At 38.7% G+C, this 21,687-nt stretch overlaps 1 protein-coding gene across 1 annotated transcript in view; it reads right to left on the bottom strand.

The window, feature by feature from the left end:
- The window catches only part of whrna (whirlin a), a 111,481-nt gene that overhangs the window by 40,468 nt on the left and 49,326 nt on the right, over positions 1 to 21,687 (bottom strand). The window contains exons 2-3 of the mRNA XM_046374759.1: positions 18,147 to 18,365; positions 14,795 to 14,920 (exon numbers count right to left, since the gene is read on the bottom strand). Coding sequence (XP_046230715.1) covers positions 14,795 to 14,920; positions 18,147 to 18,365 — 345 coding nt within the window. The remainder of the gene's footprint in view (positions 1 to 14,794; positions 14,921 to 18,146; positions 18,366 to 21,687) is intronic.

Below are 21,687 nucleotides of genomic sequence, written 5' to 3' on the forward strand. Positions count from 1 at the left end.
TCCATCCAACTGCTTTGCCTTCTTAAACGGCAGAACTTGTAACAGATTAAAGTTTGTAGATGAACGCTGGCTTTTTCCAAAATGAAAATGTGACGGACAGATGCGGTGTGCCAAAGTCCAGACAACACATTCATCTTCACTTTGAGACTCTCACTAAAAATGATTAAACTTTAATTAGACCCTTTGGCTCCCTTACCTGCCTTTATATTGCTTGTTGCAGTTTTTAACAAGTCTTTCTTGATTTCTTTTATCAATTTAGCATCGGTACCTCTCATTATGAATCTCTTCCTGCTATCCCACCTTCCTGTTTAATTTCTCTCCTCTAACCCCACTCCCCACCACCACCTGTTATATTTCCCACACACTCTTTCCTCACACCAACCTCTGTTCTCGCTAATTATATGCCTTCTCCTTTGTCCTCCCTGTCCCTGAATCCCAAGCTCCACTGCAGTCGCCCGCCATCAAAGATTCCCCTCAATACCACTTCCTCGACAACTCCTGAACACTGATCCTGCTGCATTTTGTATTACGTCACCCCTGAGTAAGGCAGGCTAAGTTTAAGGCTAAGGCGGAGGAGGTTCAGTCCATCCTCACAGAGCAGAGTGTAGTAATCTCAGTTGATATTGATTGTTTTCTGGGGGACTGATTCACAGCCACGATCTTTCGGCTATGATACTTTATTAAAAAGGTCAACCCATTTTTCAAGCTGACAAATACTCTCCAGGGAGTAGAAAACTGTAGCCCAGTGCAGTCCTAGTCACTGTTTATTCATTATATGAACACCTCATTCATGTAATAATATATATGAATTACTTATCACTTATGATAGGTAGAAGTAAATATAATCCAAGTCTTGAAATGTCTAATGTTTGAACTTCACCTGCTCTCTTTTACTAACATTTGTAATGTGTTTAGTTGAATTTCTTATTAGTTTGTTTAAACATTAAGTTTCAGAAAAAACTGTTATTTCTGGTAGTCTTGCGTCATAAAATGAAGCTAGAATATATCAATTACACACTTATTATTGTTGATTATTGTTTCACAAAAAAACAAACAATTGCAACAATGACCAAAGTGAAAAAAAAACATTTATGCATGAGTGACCTTGCACACAAATGAAAAAGCAGAATTAGTTGGAATTCATTTTTGGAACAATTTAGATGGCAATGGTCACTGAACACTCTGTAAAAGAGATGAGTCAGTGCACTGAAATGAATGAATTTTTGTTCTTACACAGTGTGTGAGATGTCTAGAAGCTATTACAATGTGCATGTGTTATACTGCACCTAAAACAACACATCTTGTACTTAACATGGAGTACTTATGCTTTTAAGCTAAGGTTATGGAGGCTATGGAGTAGAACTTGCTATAGTGGACCGCAGTCTGTATTACACCTCAACACATTGGGAAATAAGACACACACACTACATGTTAATATGTTGATAAATGTGTTAAACTTTGCACGGCTGCTCCTCTTTCAGGACAGCTTGACGTGTGGAGCAGGAGGAACATCTCAATGATGCAATGCTGACAGCAGTTGTGCGCAGTGCAGCCACACTGACTGAAATCTGACCGCGTAAGCCTGACTGACTGATCCTGCCTGAGCATACTAATAACCCAACACACATCCAGACCGCATCGAATAATCCCTCCACCACATGCTGATGTGTTAAACTGCTTCACAGTGGCCCAAAGCTCCAAACGGTGTGAAGAGAGTCGTAGTTGTGTAGAAGTTGTGTATCAGACCAGCAGGAATGCTTTCTGCTGCTTGTCATCCACTTTTAACAAAGAATTCATGCTGGCAGGATGATGAACCCTTGTGAAAACAAATCCATTAGAAGAGCCTTGTTATGAGGGTTCCAAAGCATACAAGATAATCAAAGATGCTTGGATAACATATGCTCTGAAACAGCGTTGCACTAATGAGACACTGATATCCAGATGTGAAAAAGGTTGCTGCAACTGAGAATTATTTCATCATTCCTTAGGTGATCTTTTTTTTTTTTTTAATTCTTTAGTCTGCATAATGTTCTATCTGATCAACAGATGTTATATTAGCTGTTATGTCTGTTATGCTGTATCTGGTGAATTAACCTTTAATGTTGAATACTTTATTTGTCCAGATATGCACCAAGTAGTCCTGACACATTGTGAGATGCTGCATATCTTCATGTAAGGTACTCTGTCTTTAAGTAATGCAAATATTTAATGATGTTTCCTTTATCAGAACTGCTCCTAGTGACCAAATCTGTGGGTTCTTCTCAACTTTGTGTTTATTTTAAATCTAAATGTCGGGAAAGTAACACCAACATTATAACCTTATAACATATATACATACATATATAATAAGGTCATTGCATAAACATCTGCAACTGTCGTCTACATTTCATAACATTATGCAAACAGATAAAGCAGCTGTAAGACTTGCAAACGCCCAGCTATACAGCCTATAGTTCTCAAATCATTTGTTCTTGCACAAAGCCTTAGAGAAACACATTTCCTCACCCCCAAAGCAACACACAGAGGTGGAAACAGTGGATTCACATCAAAACACAGCCCTCGGCCTTCCGTTCCCACAGGGTTAAACTCTTAATTTGTTCAAACAAGTTCGTGACTGGAAATAGTGTAGTATTTAACAACACTTTTAGTACGTAAGCATGAATAAAACCCTCAACCAAATTCTTAATGAGAGTTTTAGTAGTTCAGACCTCAACCAATAAGATCACAGACGAGTGTGTTCATCTTCTACTTTGACTTGTAATCCTGTTAAGCATTTCAAGGGATTCATTTCTTGGATCATTTGGCAAAGAGAGTAATAACATAATTTTAATTTCTGTGTTCATTGGCTACTGAGACTGTAAAGCTTTCGAAAAAAAAAAAAACCTTCCCAAGATCAAAAGAACAATCGCAGCCGACAGAACATTTCCCCCAAAGATAATTTCGGTTTATTCTGTGAAAAAGCAACAACACACACACAAACAACAGAACAAGAACACAGCGCTAGTCTAACAGATTATTTGAGGATATAAAGATAATATTTATGTTAGATCTGCTGTTTTTAGTTTATTATACACAAAATAAATTATACACGAAATCTGTAAGCTGCTTTCTGGCAGGGCCTGAGGCTTACTGAACCAAAGTCTCTTTTACCTGCCAAGTTACGTTTGTTCCAGTAAACTCAGCTGCAAACTTGCATCATCTGTTCACTGTCATCTCTATTTCCACACAGCAGCTTTAACAAAAGGCAAGTCTGTATGACAAAGGTCCTTTACGATCCACTGCCGCTGAAGCTCAGTTCAGTCAAACTCGCCGCAACATCTGACAAACTGTGAACACTTGAAGCTTCTCTCTGTAAAATCGAGTCATAACACAGCAGAGTGACAGCGACTTGGACCACAGATGAGGCTCAGTTTAATCTCTTTCAGTAAGAAATATGAGCCCTCTGGAAACATCTGCTGAGGTTAATTTAGGCCCTGAAAATCAATTTTCTTAAGCAGCTCCTTATTATGAATGATGGAGTTTCACAGGAAGGGGCTGCTGTCTGTCAATGGTCAGGTTATTTATTTCTGTGCTTTTCTGGGAAGCAGGAAACAGGTAAAGTTAAGTATATCCACAGACCATTCAGATATCAGCAATATCACAATCAGATGATGAGCTGTGAGGTTTTTCTTCCCCTTGCTTGTCTTATGAGGGAGACGCCACAGTCACTGATATCAAATCAAATCAATTCTGCACACCCTTGATAAAACAGATTAGCTGCATTTTGAGTGTTGAGCTTAAAGCGTACCGTAAAGTGTACTTAATGCATCAACAAGCTCCTTTCCCTTTTAGTGAAACTTGATAGTTTGATAGTAACTTTATTTACATTCAAATTCAAATCAAAAATTTGAATTTAACGTAAGCCTGCAGAGCCATCCTTTGTCTACATTTCATTTATTTTGAGCTTCTCACACCCTAGCACAGTGTCGAGTGTCGCGATCTTATTAAATGTATTTACTAGATTTATTAAAAATGTGCAGCAAACAAAAGTCCTCCACTGGACTTTAAAAACATGCACACTGCACTGAATGCAATAAACATTCAAAAATACAGAAAACAGCTAGAAGACAGAAGTGAAATTAGGTAAGCATTTGTCCCATCTGTGCTACTGATATTGTGAGATGTGTGTGTACATTGTTGTTCAACTGGCAAACCACTAGAGCACAGTTACCGACTTCCACAGAAAATGTGCAGCTTGCATTTCCAAAATGCTCCTTCTCAGAATCTGCAGAGCTTTTTCCATTTGTCTCTGTGCCATCTGTATGAGCGAGCAGTTGCTACGACTTTGTAGCCTGTGCCAACAGATACGATGCAATCACGAGAATTTGGCCCAGTGGGGCGACTGATAATGTGGAGGGAGCTCTGCAGGAGCCACATCACAGACAAGCAGATGGGCCGTATTCCTCCTCACTTCCTTAGCCCGACTCCACATGTGACAGAACATCTGAGTGTGTATTCATACCACTCAGTGCAAGTGTGTGTGGGGTAATGTGTGTGTTTGGCAGAATACAAAGGGACAAAGTGTTTTATCGAAAACTCCCACATTATGTATTTCACACAACATCAGCATAATAATACAACTTTTACTTTCAGCGTCTCTGTTAAATGTTCACTGTTAAGGTTTGTTGTTTGTCTCACTTTTATCTGCCTATGGCAGCTAACAGTGCCATTATCGGTCGATTACAAGTGTCCGACCCCCACCTTATCATAATCCTGACAGCGATTATATTTCCTATGTTTGTCAGCATAAATTAGTTATATATACGCCCTCCGTTTCATGCAGCAGTTTTTGAAGGACAGCAATGACCCACATTTTTTAAAGAAGGTTAGCTCAGTGTTCATTCAGTGTGTGTGCAGCTCAATTTTGTGCTCAGAATAAAGAGACATTCTGTGTTTGTCCAACAGTACTGAGTTATAACAGAGAATTAGCAGTGAGTGTTAACTCACAGCCATCAGAACATTGTGATCTTGTTCACATTGTTTTTCTCTTTGTGTTTTTACTTATTAAATTTTAAAACCATGTTGTGAAATTTTCGTTAAAAAGACTCATGTCTCTGGGACAAATGTACGTTTTAAAATTTTGCTAAGTGCAGCCAAGAACAAAACAAGAATAAGATGTAAAAATCAAACTGAAATAGAGAGAAGTGAGCAAAAAGCAGAGATAAAGCACACTGCTAAGGTTTTTCTGTGAAGAGCAGCAGTTGTTATATACTCCTCAATGGTCCCTGGCGATGTGAGAAAATGAGGAAGCCCAGGTGCTTGTCAACAAGCCAGACTTTGATCAATGAGCCTCTAGGTAGCAATCACACTTTTCTGTTGTTTGTGTGGTCCGCAGTCAGTGCGTTCGTATTTGAATCTCATGTTTATTAAAGCAGGAAACAACGAACTGCATTCTCTTTCCTTCCAGCACAGCAGGCTTTCTCTACTAGTGTGGGCACACAGTCGCATATCTAAAATAAGTGGAAATAAATGGCTTGCTTTGCCTTTAAAGTGCTTTCCAGCTGTGCAGACAGAAATAGCCCAATATGGTCCCCATTTCCACTTCGTGTAACAGACGCATGAAAACAAAGTCTCTACTGTATGCGTATCTGCAGTCTGGATGTACTGATGCACAGAACATTGATCGTGAACATATATTTAATATGCGTGTCAATCAGTTTTTGCAGTGTGAATAGCAGTTTATGAGTTGTTTGTTTTTAAAGGGCATTGAAAGGAAAAGCCTGTTGCATTGCATTGTTTGAAATGATTCTAGCCCATGTCAGCGAGTTTCTAATGCTTGTCCTTGGAGGAGGCCGGTGCACAAACATTTAGGGTTTGGCGCACAGCAGTGTTTGTTGTTCTCTTTAGTTGGGATTAAATTACCAATCCTTGCAATGCATCGGTTTAGCTGTGACAGCTTATGTGCACGGATGTTATCGTGTTTTTGCATGATTACAGTCCTAACATTTACATATACACATATACAATGCACATGTGTATAGAACAGATGAAGAGACCTATACACACATATGTATGTATAGGTCTCTTCATCTGTACAGCATACATGTGCGCTTAATGTAGAAAGAAAAAAAGAAAGAAAACCTGTGTTCACCGTACATACAGGTCAATGAGATCATTTTTTATAACTTCACAATTCATTCAATACACTTATTTTTTATTATTTTTGATTAATAAAACACCTTTTCCATGAATATAACGATTGTATGCGACAAAATAAAGATCATATACAAATCATTTTCCAGTTTCCAAAGTTTCTTGTGTCAGAAGTCAACACCAAATGAAACTTTGTTTACCTTTTGGGACAAATGTGAAGAAAATGACTCTAATCAAGGGTGTAATTCTGGTTCTTTTTTCTGTTTACTAATAAAAGGAACTTGCTTTTCAATCGTTTTTTTAACTGTACTCTACTAGCTGTGCAGCCTCAATTTGCTGACATAAAAATTATTCATGGCATGAAAGTTTTAAATGCCCTGGGTAATACTTGAACTGTGAACGTATGCACTGACTGTTTTACACAAATGCTGCTGTTTATTCTTCTGGATTTTAATATTTCAGGATATGTCTGTTAAATCCTGTTTTGATGTTTCCTTCAAGAGGAGCAGCAACACTGCATTAAGAGAAGTTCCCCTGGAGGGAAAATAAATCTCTTTTCCTCCTCTGCTTTGGCAGCATTGCATTCGACTAAGATATTCAGCACTTTCTTGACATGTAATTTCGAACAAATCCTGCAGTTTTTCCCCTCTTCATTATAATGTGGTTAACACGTTCTTCCTTTTCTTTCCTCTTCAGCTCATTTACTGTAAAAACAAATTAGGTAAGTAATCCCTTCAACAGCTACACCATTACAAAGAATTTCTATTCTATGATCACAGCACATAACACAGCAGAGTGATGACTCTGACAAAGGCCACTGCTCCAGGTTTTTGTGGTATTTTTAAAACAATTCTTAATACCTACAGTAACCACTTTCCACGTGGTAAACACTGTGATCAAACTGTAGTGTTGTGTATGTAACTGTTGTAAGAAATTAAATTGTGCCTTTGGTCCCATATAGCAGTTCAGGTTATTTAATTTCATGTAATGTAATTCAGTAGGGCTCAGGCTTTTATCGACTCTCTGTCATGTCACCTATTGTAACTAACTGCGGTAGCGTGTATGTTGTTCAACCTTATGATTTGAAAATAGGTAACAGGTGTCTTGATAAACACACATGTCCAAAATAAATAAAAATCAGAACGTTGCATTCATTCAACCGATGGTAATCAGTATTTTCATAATAACAGTGTATCAACTGACAATGCAAAAACAATCTAGTTAGCAAGCTGGATCTGTGTTTCCTCTCGGCTTTACAAAGTCCTGTAGTGTCAGCTTATTGTTAAGTTGTCCAGCCACAAATTTGTAGTTTTGGTTATGTGTCACTCCTCTCATTGTGTAGTATTTCTGCAGAATCTGGGAGATGTTTTTAGAGAAGAAGCTCTAAAAACCCACAATACACAGCACCAAATGGCAGACAGACGCAGTGACTGGTTGCTGAACACAGTGGAACATTTAGCAGCTCAAGAGCCAGATATTTCCCTCAGGAGTTGGTAGAGATCAAAACAAAACTAAATGAGAGAGAGTACCAGAGACACAAAGTACCAGACAGAAAGACGATTCTAACTGATAATGTTGCTGCAAGTTTCCATACGTGGCCCAAAAGTTTAAAGATTTGAGGCCTCAAAGACATTTTTTAAACCGTTTGGAATTAACACGATTCAAAGTATCGAGATGAGAAAGGTTTAAATGACTCAAGGGAAAAAATTGCTTATTTTGAATGTTGTGATACATGGGAGAGGATGATGGAAAAAGATATTACCCAGTCGAATTGCATTTAATGTTTCCCAGCTATTAAACACCATGTTGACTTTCATTTTATCCTTATAATTTTTAGATTAGATTACCAGCTATCCTTGTTGGGAGCTCAGAAATGCAGCTTTGGTATATTTCGTTATTGAAAAGAGTACGCTGATGCCTCAGTCCTAGATGCATAAGAAAATACCTGGGGAAGCACCATGTCCCAGACACTCAATGCCATTTATCAAGAAATGCTATTTTAAAGATTAGTTTTCAGGCATTTCTATTTTATTAGATCTTTCACAGTGAAAAGAAGCAGAAAAGACGGGCAAAAGGAAATACACACAACAACAAAAGGATTCAGGTGAATTTCAAAGCTATTATGGCAGAGCCACCAGGATAGTCCAGAAGCTGCTATTTTAAATTCTATGTTATACCCTTTTATCTTTCTGTATGAACTGCAAGTAAAGTGAATCAAACTGGATTTTCTCCCGACCCTTTCAGTGGCTTAACACACTGGCTGAGTAAAAAAAAAAAACAAAAAAAAAACTCTCCAACATCAAAGGCTGGTCAGCATCAAATATGATCGAATATGATTCTTTAGTCTCTGACATCTTATTAGCTGAAAGAGCCCAACGTTTATTTGGAATCACCAAGTATCCTTACATAAAGTTGGCCTTGATTTAGTTTTTACAACTACACTATATAGACAAAAGCACTGGGTGACCATTACACCAACAGGGACTTTGGTGTAATGGTTCCCACTCTTCTGGGAAGGCCTTCCACAGGATTTTGTCTATATACTGTAGTATCACATCAAACATTGGATATATCGTGTCAGTAAAGTAGCAGAGAGACTGAGTGTGTGAGTCAAAACAAGGAATTAAATAGGAACAAGATAGGTCCTAAAATCAAACCCTGAAGAGCTCCAAGCATTATGTCACTTGAGATTTCAATCTCAGGCCAAAAGCTCAGGCAGCTGGTGGAATGCGTGGTTGAACAAGGACTGAACATCTGCACAGTCAGCAACTAAAATATTGTTAAAATCCTCTATACTGCAATAATGTTTCTTCCTTGTCTGGATGAATGAAATGTATCCATTTCTGGTTAGAGAGAAACACACACACACACACACACACATACACACACACACACCTGAACCTTGTTGCTTGCCAAGTCCGGATTTGTTTTGTGCTCTTTCAGCAGGATTGCTCTGTAATCAGAGAGGATGGAAAATCACCTCTGTGCAAATTGAAAATATTTTGGCCTTAATCCATCTGCATGTTTGGCACTGTCTTTACTCAGTTAACCATGGCCCATGTGTATACACAGTTTATATGTGTGTGTTTGGATTTAATAAAAGAGAAACAAAGGAAGGTGTGAGCCTGAATACATTTATTCTAACTTGCTGACTTCAGCAAATTCATTTTAATTATGAGTTTACCACATGCTTGATCATCCAACCAATATAGGAAAATAAACAGTTAAATGCATCTCAACAAAATTTGAAGAGAGCAGTGTCCTGTCTGCTTAGCTTTATGTGCTGACATCACAGTGGGCATGACCTTTTATCCTCGGCTTTAACTAAATTAAACCAAATCAGGCAGATGTCAACAGAAGGGTACTGGGCAGGGCTGACCTTTCTCCTCTTTTAGATTGCAGTGAGGAGGCCGAGATGCAATATGGGGGAGTTTAATAACTAGACGTGTTGAAGTTTGTCCTGGAAGTCAGTCAAACTTACACACCTGTGTATATCCAAATGCATTTACACACATATTTGGAAATGGACATTAATCTAGCCATGCCCTGTAGTCCCCCCCCCCCCCAATCAACACAGACCCGCACTAAAAACACTTTACACCCACAAGTGCAATACTACAAGCACAAGTGCAATACTACAAGCACAAGTGCAATACTACAACTACAAGTGCAGTACTACAACTACAAGTGCAACTGGACTTACAAGTGCAATACGGACTACTTTTCCGGACTACCTCACACTAGCACACACTTATACATGCATATTTATGCTGCACATGCTAAACTGGCTTCTTCTTTATTTATTTCTTTTTCTCAGAATGTTTAGTTTTTTTATATTGTATTTGTCTCTTAGCCTATATATTCTATTTTTACTTAGCTTATATTTCTATTTTTTTATTCAACTTTTCATTTCATATTTTTTTTATACCCTACCTATTGCTCCTGGGACCTGAGTCCTAATTTCGTACCATAAGCATGTAAATGTGAACTGGTATGACAATAAAAGTTCCTTGATCCTTGAATACTTTGCTAAAAATTTCACAGCAAAGGTGACGGCACAGCAAAGCCAAACTTTCATTTTCTCTAAAACTGAAGGGTGAGGAAATTACACCATGGTGGTTTGATGATTATAGAACCATGAAGGCAATCCAAGCCATCCATCATAATCATACTGTCTAGATGAAAACCAGCATGTAGACACTGACAGTGAAGCCAGGAGCTGGAGCAAAAGAACCAGCGCTGTGCACAGTGATGAGGAAGCATCATATCCTGCTGAGCACTAACTATCAGAGAAGTCTTCACCTTGTGTTAGTTTGCAGTCTGAGGATGTTCGATGGATTCTCCTGAGTTTAATGTAATGGGCACTTGAATTCAGAATTCACAGCTTGGTTCTTACTGTGACTAGAAAAAAAATCATTTAGAGTAAGAAGAATGTGGTTTATATTTTATACCAGAGTTGAATATATTCATTGATTCTCTGACAATTCTGACATCAAAGTATTGGTTCATTAATTGGCTCAACAACAATGAAAATAAGGATTTATTGATTTATTATTTTGTTATGTATAAGACTTTTAGTCACAAATTGTGGTAAAAAGGCCCACTGATAAAAGGCAGGCCAACTTTCCCACTCACTTAACAATCAGTCAAATTGTTCATAAACCCAGTATAAAAGTTAACAGTATTTCACAGTTTACTTTTTCAGTCCTGCAAAAGATTCCTATAATGTTCCTATCATATCTCTCTCTGGATTTAAAAGGTATGTGGCACAAATTAGTAATGCACAAAACCCAACTTAAACATACACACACACACACATTCCCGCATGCACACAGATACAGATACAGTAAGAGAAGATCGTATTTTACATTTCTGCCAAGTGATTTATAGATTAATCAACTGATCATTTTAGCATTTGTTTTTAGCTTCACTTCTCGTTTTCAGACATTTCAAATATCTTGTGGTACAAATGTAATTATTTATTTTTAGATTACCTGTACGCCCAGAAATCCGCAAGCCTGAGTTGAGGGACTTAAGGGTTTTAAACCTCCTTCTAAAAGTAATTATGTGCAGTGCCAAAAGGTCTCAATAAAGGTCTAATTAGAATGAGGGGGGACCTTCCTTTAGGAAAGTAAAACATACATTCTCCTCCCAGGACAAGCCCCTGCCTGATAGGAGGACACGCTGAACCACACGATGATGCTGCAGCATCACACTGACGATGAGGAAGCTGGATGATCAAACGCTGTGAATCATGCCGTTCCACACAATCTGATGTCCTTTTAGGGGAGGACATGTCTAATCTGAGAGCAGTGCAGCTTTCCTTCCTGCTGAGAGATGAACCCCGATCTCTGGAGACAGCAGGAGGATCGTCATCCAAATGTTAGCAGTGTTGCCATTTGCCAGGGCAAATATAGAAACACCAACAAAAAGGCACGAATAAGTCAACATTAACATCATCTTTTTTATACCAAATCCAACATGTGTAAATGAGAATTAACATTTAAAACAAACAGCATGACTTCTCTCATTAAATTCTGCTCATGTCCTGCAGGGAGTCGTCACTTTTTAACTATGAGTCACATGTTCAATTTCCTTTTGTAATTAAAGTTTATTAATTTATGTGTGCAGAACAAACAAGGCCAGGTTTAACAACAGCACGTCTTTCCACTGGGCCTACAGTAGCTGGCTAAATTTGTTTTCATCTCAGATGCTCAAATTTGAATTTACTTTGAAAAATATCCTGAAGGACCCGTTTTTTTTTACAACATCGGTATTTTAATGACCTTGCCTTTAGCACCAACAATGCCAGAAAGACCGATGACTGTGCTGCTGATGTCAAGAGGGATGCTTTTGTAGAATAATTATCTCCTCAGAGATGTGATATATTGCACAGGTATAGGTATGTTCCTGGTCAATTTTAATGGCCAGCTAAGTTCAGAATTTTAAATACCATGACCCGTGTGTCTACTGGCCTACTTCCCGACTACCTGGGTGAGTTGTGTCTGTGACTGAATACAGGAGGATGTCTGTGACTATGTGCTCTCTTCCTCTCTTTCCTGACCTCTCTCCGACTCTGTCGAGACGGCACCTGGCCCTGCAGGAGCATCAAATCAACGACAGGTGAAACACGTTGCACCAGGCAGAATGTTTGTTATGCTGAAACTGGAAACTCTGCTCCCTTCTTTTCATTCAGGTCTTTTCAAATGATGGAATTCTGCTCTGAGTACTAAGCTGCCAGGCAGCAAAGTGAGAGAAAAGGGAGAAAAAAAATGGGGCAAAAAAGAAGCAATCTCAGCTGAGGATTGACAGCTTCCAGAACAAATTCTTCAAAATGCACATGACAGCACAGCACCAGAACGGCGTTAAGTAGTTCATACATATGAAATAAAGAAAAAGAACTTGAGGGGGAAAAAGCAGGAACATGAAAAAACAAGAAAAGCACATGTCATATCACAGCACATAAAGCTTTTTCTAACTCTCTTCTTTTACTTCGACTTTTTATAAAAAGAAGCCTTTCTAGTTGCTAACAACACTCCACATCAAGATGCTATGCTGAGTGTGGGCGCTGGTGTGGGCTCTCTAATAGGTGTCTGTGTAATTGGCTGGTTGACAGGCTGATCACTAACAGGCATAAGATGAAGGGCTCTGGGGAGAAGACGACCATCCTCACTCTCCTTCCGTTGCCATGTCACCGTGACAAACACACAGCTGTAAGCAAACCACCAAAGCCGTGCAGTCTAACGATGGATAAGATCGCTACCTGAAGATGAAAAGCTCCGCGTGGACACAGCTTATATCTGGTATGGTACATCTGTCCTCCATTTGAAACAGGTGACTCTATGTCATATACGTTCATGGATGCTGGAAGTAAGGGAGCTGAGGGGGCACCTCGAAGGAGTTTCTCTCAGCACCTTCATCATCAGTTACCTCCTCTCACAGGGAATACTATCATTACTATACTACCAGATGTTTAAATGGTAAAAACATAAGTGCACTGGTTGTTTCACTACAACACTGCTTAATTTTCGAGACTTGATGCCTAACATAAAGTGACTCACAGCACAACGTATCCAACAAATACCATATGTTACGCACTGATTTGCTCAAACACCTTAAAGCACTTAATTTGATCTCTCCATACGGTGGGGTGGAAGACGAGAGGCTTTTTGACAGAGAATAACCTGAAGTAGTGACAAACAAACAAATTCTTTTTTAAAGCAAAGAAAGATTTAGCCATTCCTGTGACAGAGTCATTTACAGAAACTTTCACCACTGGTCACAGATGCTGGCATTGCAGACAAATCAAACGGTAGATGTGAAGAGCAAATCTGATCCGAGCAAGAACACAGGCAGTCCCATCAGTTAGAGAGCTCTCATCACAGACAGGCCCATTGCTGTTTTGTCCGGATCCCTTCACATTAAATCCCCACCAGCTGTTCTGTGTCTGACCCCGTGCTGTCACGCCCTTGTAAGGACTGCAGGTGAAAGGAATGATCTTTTAGTAATCTTTTAGTAATCAATGCTTTGGTAAATTAAAAAATAAAGAAGGTTAAACTTACAATCACCTATAACCACAAAAAGTGGTGAATATGAAAAAGTGCAAAAGTCCCTTTCTAATCATCAATAACTTGCTAATAATGTTTTTAGGCTTTGCTGAAACTTGAAAAGCTGAAGGTGAAATCAGATGATTGTTTAGTTGTATATGTAATCAACAACAATTGTTTTATCATTTGGTTATTTTTATGTAAAAATCACTAGCTAAGGATTCTGTTCTGTTTTTAATTGTCAGTATTTGTTAATAATTACTCATACTGAATATCTTTGGGTTTTGGATTTTTGGTGAGGCAAACAAGACATCATCCCATTGAATCGACTAATCTAGAAAGTAGTAATCGATCAGAATTTTTGTGAGTTCCAGCCCTATTTCTGAGTTATCAGATTATTATCCATGGTTACTGAGATTGGATTAGCTGAGTGCTAAAGCATTAGGGAGTGATGGCTGAAGAGTTTGCTTTACAGTGTTAAAGGCATTTCATTCTTTTTGAACTGTATCCTGTAGGAGGTTAGGTGCTTCATAGTTTCTTGGGTGTTTAAGGTGGTTGCTTGGGTGTACCTACTTGTGTGTTTGGGTTGGTTTGTGGAAGAAATGTATCAGTATTTTATTATTTTAGTTTTCCATGTCTGTACAAACGCACGTGTCTCCTTTTATGGTCACCACTGTAGGTTTCAGCCTCAGATGGCTCTGAGCTTTTGTCAAGCACATACACTCTTTGGACTTGACAATATGCATCTCAGACTGCATAAAGTTTCCAGTGTTACCTTGAAGGCAATATAATGTCACACATCTGTTGGAAAAATAATGAAATACAGTTTATTCTCATGCCACAAAAAAAAAGGAAAAGAAAAAAAAGGGCTTTAACCAAGCAGGGGAAGCAACAGATGCTCCTCGACAGGTTGATGGGGTATTTGAATAAAGTGATTAGTTAGTTGTTAAGTTTATGAATAAAGTGGTTTTAATTATACATGGGTCCACAAATAAAACAAAAGTTATTACTGTAGACGAAACGTGACCTTAAGACTTGCACTTTGATATACCAATAACAACAAGTCACCAAAAGTGTGTGAGAGAGAGCGTGTGAAAGACAGACTGAAGAAATACCTTGAGTCCTCCACACTCTGCTGCTGAGCCCTGGTCCACTCCGGTGATGTAAATACCCAAAGCATATTCTGCTCCCCCGCGGATCATAAGACCCAGAGACCGGCCGTCATCCAAAACCAAGTTGACCTATTAAAGATGGACAGATAGACAGATAAAGGAGGCAGAAGCAGGGGTTAAATATCTAAAAATAGTGTGAACCAGGCACTTCTTAAATATCGACATTTTAAATGACATTTTGTGGTCTCCATTGTGTTGCTTGACAGGCTGCCATATTCGCCCGTGGTGTCGGGCTGTTCAAACTGAAATGCAGATGTGAAACACAATGCATGGAAGAAATGACGGGCCTGCTCTAAGCCGGGATTTGCTGAAAATAAAAGGCCTCAGGAGCTACTTAGATGTGGTGACTCAGAACCATTAATGAGGAGGCTGAATGTGTTCTGATTGGAGGAACGACTATTTGAATTGGTCACTCAGTTTGTTTACAAGGCTTGTCCATGTCATTCCCTCTGATAAGCAGAGCAGACAATATCTGACACTGTTTGAATTCAAATAGTCCATCAACCGGAAATGCTGGACGACTACAGAATATCTCTACCATAGCATCTGACGAAACATCCAGCTATAGGGAGCTGATGATACTGACATGTTATACAGGACTAAGTCAAATGGATTACAAGTTCTGAATTTGTAAAAATGTCAGTTTAACAAGTTATTTAATATATTATTAAAATAAACAATGTGGATGCAGATAAACAACAAATATACTTATTTTAAATCAAAACACAATTTGAACCTGCCCCATACAGCACGTGTCTAAATAAATCAAGAGGTTTACTTTTCATCTGAAAAGTTGAATCTTGTGTTACTGCTGAAACCATCACTGCAATGTCCACAAAGCCTGGAGCCTTAAGATGCTACCACTAATAAGTAAACTTAAATTCAGAATAAAGCTGAAGAACCAGAGCAAAAACATGCAGTATTTAAGTGGCTGTAAATTGTAATGGCATCTATCCAGCAAACATTTCTGTCTAAAATGTTTTCCTTTTCTGGAAGACCCACAGGTTTGGACTGAACGTTCAGAGATTCCACTGCCAAAGATGGTGAAAGACTCTTTTAATTACATTTTACAACAGCTGTATAGCTACATATAGGTATGTTGGTCTCAGAATGAAGAGTTGACGAAGATAAAACTGTCTGATAGAACTGCTCAATTATATTTATTATATCGTTCTTGTAGAGATTCCAGCAGGCACAATCTGCTTTTCTTCATTTGGTGCCTTTGGGTCGTTTCACTAAGGGTTTCTCTTGACTCTGCAGCTATTTGCTTTGGCCCTTTAGCCTATAGCCCACTTAATTCAATAATCTTCCAAACTCTGAGCCAACATTACTTGTTGAAGATTGCCAGACATCAAACTGAACATTTTTCTTCAACACAATGAGGCTCTTGATTATTTGGCTTGATGCTGATGTAGTTGTCTGCCAAGAATGAAGAGGGGAATCAGCTGCAACCAGGTGACTACAAGCTGACACATATGCAAATATCTTTATTAAGCAATGTCAGTTTCATCCCTCATATTTTCCCCTCTGGTGTATGTTTGGCACCTGCTACTGGAGCTTCGCCTCTTCTTTTTTAATAACAACAGTCTGCTTAGTGGAGGTAAGCCAGCCACCTTTGCTCAGTGGGAATATGGAGGCATTCTTGTTCTTTGTGACATTTGTGCAGGACATGGAGAATAGTTTTAATTACCATCCTCAGCCTTCTTTCACTGACAGCACATAGTAATTCTTACGGCTCATAGTGTTCTATGGCATCAGCCGTTATTATGGAATCACTTTAATATGATTTTTCTCTCTGAAAAGAGGCCCAGTGGTCTGGCGTCTCTTTCGAAAACAACAGAATCTGAAGTGCCGTTCACAGAGCCGTAAAGATAGAAAACTGCATTTAATTGCAGCATTGATTCATGCGTTAGATTGCATAAGTCGTTGGGCGATACGACAGAAAATCTGATCATGATAATCCTCTCCCATGTTGATCAATATCAGTGTTCACTGCAGTATATAATTTGATAATGCTGATAGTTTGAAGAGTATTCTGACAATTACAGAAGCCTAAAAAACAGGAGGTTCGATACATAAGTTTTAGCATAAAGTTTAACATAAAAAAAAGGATAACGGGATTAGTCTCGTAGTCAATAGTGACTATCTGATAATTTTCAGGTAGTTCCCCACGCCCAAGCAAAACGTCACATCAACCTATCAGAAATGGACAAAGGAAAGCCTCTAAAACAGCCAAACTATCTATGAGACACTGGATTAATATTTTCTAAAGGTTATCTGATCTGTACTAACTACAGCCTGTAATAGTGGAGCTGAAGCAGCTAAGATTAATGTGTGTCTCTTAGCTGTTGAAAAATTGCAAGTTCCAGTGTAATAAATCTTTTAAACTTCTATGACAGCTACTTTCCCACAGGTCATGTTTCAGTGACAAGGTGGAGTTTTGTGGGACTGAAGGTCCAATTACTTGTTTAGGTTTTTGAATTTCTTTGACAGTGTCCATCATTTTTGGTCTTTTGCTCTTCCAGACCGCAATCTAAGTCATCTGTGATCTGGTGACCATCCAAACTAAAAAACTTAACCAGCTACTAAAACTGGGTACTGTAAATGTAAGGGAAGCATGATTCTGCCAATGCTCAATCTGTTTGTTGTTGATGAGAGCTCAGTGTGTTAGTCCATTCACTTGTTTCAAAGAAGAAGCCCATTCATTCAGGGCCATGTCAGACCACAATGAGTGGAAAAATGCAATGACTTTATTTACCTTTCATTTTTATATGAAAAAACATCATAAAAAACTTCAGAAGCCCCCCCGCAGTGATAATGTTAAGTACAGTGGAAAGCAGAGTCTAAAAAAGGAGTTGGTTGTTGTTAGTGTTGATTTTCATTGGCAGACTAAAACTGTGCTTAATAGACTAAATATGGATACAAGAGTCTTTGTCTCAGTCTTAATCACAGCATGATGCCTGGTACAGAAGCAACATTTTTGTTGGTGCCTTTAAAGGAAGTTGAGTTTCATCATATATGTTACAGTATTTATGATTTGTAGATCAAACATTTCGATTTACTCACTTACTTTTACACAGCCAAATTTAGCTTGCTGTTCCTCACGAATATCTGATCTGACATTTTTAACATCAACAAATGTTATGGCCTATAAAAATAATTTAAAATTCTGATTCATCATACATCATTTTGGGGACATGTTATTCAATTTTGAATATTTTACTTTGCACTCGGATAGTCTTATTCTTTTGATTGTATAACTGAAAAACAGCAGTAAACGGATGTAAAGACTCACCTTCTTCTCATCCCCCTCTTGCAATAGCTGCATGTTGCTGCGTCTCTGGCTGTCAGTTCTTCTGAGGGTGGCGCTACGATGCTCAGGCAGGTCAGGAGGAGGGGACACGCTCCGACCCTGAGGATCAACCCAGGTATAAACATGGTTGGTGACATAGCCACCCGGAATCCGGCCGACTGAACGCACAGAGAGACAAAGTTTTTTACTGCCCTTCAGCACCTGGGGAGAGGAGAGGAGAGGAGAGGAGAAGAGAGGACAGGACAGGACAGGACAGGACAGGACAGGAGAGTGAATTAACGCCATGTTATAGACACAGGTCACAAATTTGGATTTGTCAGAATATGCATACATGAACATAAGTTTAACTTCAAATAGCAAAGACACAATCACAATCCACCATTAATAGGTTACATTTGATTTTATAAGACTATGGCATACATCCACAAAAACATATGCATGGGTACAAACAGTGTGAGGTTGTAGTAGTGAATATAAAATCGAGACGCACCATTAAACTTGGAAGAAAGCTAAAGTTTACAGAGAAGCAGCCAATGCAATTTGCAAACCTTCTCCACCAGCCTAAAAATTCCAAATGACCAAGCACCCACACACATACACACAATCACTAACACAGGTGCAACAAACACATTTCAAACACATTTCTACCGAAAATTGCTGTTGGCTGTGCCTCATTGCTTTCTGATAGCTTGCTGTATGTGCAATCCTTCTGCAGATCAATGTATTCCCATGTGACAGGTGGCCTGGAGAAATCAGACCAACAGAACTGAAGATCTTAATGATCAAACAATTCTAGTGGACCACAAACAGGACCTCCTTTTTCATTTCAAACTGAAAATGACCACAAACACTAACAATTCTCAAACTGATATGACTGATATCACTCTGAGACAGGATGCTCACTTGAGAGTAATGCTGGGACTTTTCAGTCAACAGGTTTTTAAACCAATTATACAAGTTCAGCATGGATCCTGGATGACCAAGATGTCAAAATCACAATGAATGAAATAATGAAATGTATAAGCAAAATGTATAAGAAAGGACCCCTTCTTTCCACTGAAGAGCTGCACTGCCATTTCATGTCGGTCTGCAATCTGTTATTATTTATGTTATTTAGTATTTGCACATTTTTATGTATTTAGTGAAAACATATAAATTTGAAGGCCCACCAAAAATGGGCTTTCAAAATGGATGCTGTGTATAAGGTTGGTGAATAGACGTCTCAAGGTAGTCCAGTGTTGGAATCTAAAAACATGGCTCTTTGAAGAACAATGTCTTCACCTTCTCTTCTTCGCTGAACCACAAATAGCATCGATCCACATTCACATCAATCCTCCTTCATCTGTCTTCTTCCTACAAAACTTTCAAGGAACTAACATTACAATGCTGAAATGCCAAGTAACATATACTGCAAGCAACAACTGTAATTATTACTTCTCAGAGTGCTGTGGATTGCAGAAGAGGCCCCTCTCCTTGAGCACAACAATCGAGCTGAATCAATTTCACCCTCCTGATTTGTGCTGAGAGATAATAACTTCAATTGTGAGGCAACAAAATCCTGTCAGCACTGAAGATCACTGACTGGGCAAAATGCCTGTCATCACTCCCTCTTGCCTCCCCCTCCTATTTATGAACCGCATCAGTGCAGAGGTGCAGATAAAATGTATATAACAGATAAGTTCAGCAACACATGAGCAGGGAACCTGCTAGCCTTTACTCAGAGAGAGAATACTTGTATTGAGAGAGGCCCATAAAACCACAAACAGCAAGAAACCAAAAAGGAAAAATTGCCTGTAATCAAGAGAGTGACAGTTTTGATGATGAAGGCTATCTCCTTGATATGAACAATGCACATCAGCAGCACAAGATCATATCCCACTACGCCAACAGACATCACCAGGGGATCCTGGGAATAAAAATACAATCAAGACTGGACTGTTTCCAGGATAGATATGTTGGAAACTGGAAACTGGGGTGAAATTTTATGAGAAAAAAGTTATACTTTCAAGGCAGATAAAAAATGTGTTACTTTTTTAATTGTTTAGTTGACAGTGAAGTTTAAAGCTCAGTTTGACTCATATCCAGCAACACTTCATTTCCTGTACCAAACAGTGTAGTATATTGATTTATGTAGATTAACATCAAAATTCAATTTACAATACTGTATATACAACATACTATAGACAAATCTTAATGAACTCAGATAAAGCTAATACTGTTGAGAGTAGTTGCTTTGAGGGAGTGTGGATCCTTCTGAGGAGGAACATTTAAACATGAAACAGCATCCAAGATATCAAGCAGGTATTTAACTCAAATTTCTCGGGTGGTTTTCAATTTAGTGGTTGCTTGATTCAAGTATACTTTGCCAACCAGCTACAAAGCATCACTTTCATTTATACTGCAGTTCCAAACAGGCTTTTTCATGGTGCATGCTGAGCTAAGAAATGCATTGAGAGGAAATGGAGAAAGAAGGCAAAATGAGCAGGGTTTGGCTGCAATAAGGGGGATGCAGGGAGTTGGGGCAACATGACACAAAAGGAAAAATAAAGATTGAGGGAAATGCAGGTGATGGAGGGAGGGCAGTGGGTTTAACAGCCTGCTCCATCCTGTGAATAAGAAACAGCGGTAATCGACTGAACAGACGTGGTACAGTGACCCTAATGCGTTGTCCCTGGAGGGAAGTGCTGATTGTGACACCAGGCTGATGCAGCTCAGTGCTGCTTGCAAGCAGAACAAACAGTGCTGGGGAAATAATGGAATATATAGCAGAGCATAATGGGAAATGGCAACGGCAGGTAAACTGCTTTCAGATGATGCTGTGGAAAAAAAACAATACGCTCTCATGAGAGTCCAGGCAATCCATTTTATACACAAAAGCTGACTGCACAGGAGGCCATCCAATTTCACCATTTAGAAATGCATGGTCATATACTGTTGCAGGTTTAAAGGTACCTTGTGTCAGGTAAATTACAGAGTAAGAAATAACAGACATTAAAGATTAAACCATAAACTTTGGTTACGGACAGACAGACACTTTGTTTGTATTAAATTCCCCCAATGATACTGCAAACTCTTCAGTTGGTGTAGCTAAATTTAGTTTATAGGAATCATGAGATGTCATGTGTTTGACGACACAAATATTTCAATATCAAAATGTGTGAAGGGGATGTTTAAAAAATAAACATTGCAAAAGTTTTATGAAGTCTGTAGATGAATTCAAACAAATAGAACATAATAGACAGTGCATTCCTCGAGTCATCACTTACATGAAGGAAGCCTGTCCCTTCTGCAAGTGTGAAGGACCAGGTGGAGTCACTTTGGAAAACTGAAGCAAAGCACTGACTAACTCTTTCACTAGTTTACAATGCATTAGTTAGACTGAATAAGTAATTGGAAAGTTACCTTCACAAATGAGCTATCTTTAGTTAAGAAGATCTACCGACGAAAACAATCTGACTGTGAATCTTGTACATTAGAGTAAATTAAGAGTTAAGAGTTAAATTAAGTTAGTTTTGATGATTGG

This window comes from Scatophagus argus, chromosome 20 (assembly GCF_020382885.2).
Source record: "Scatophagus argus isolate fScaArg1 chromosome 20, fScaArg1.pri, whole genome shotgun sequence".
NCBI classification, from domain to species: domain Eukaryota; kingdom Metazoa; phylum Chordata; class Actinopteri; family Scatophagidae; genus Scatophagus; species Scatophagus argus.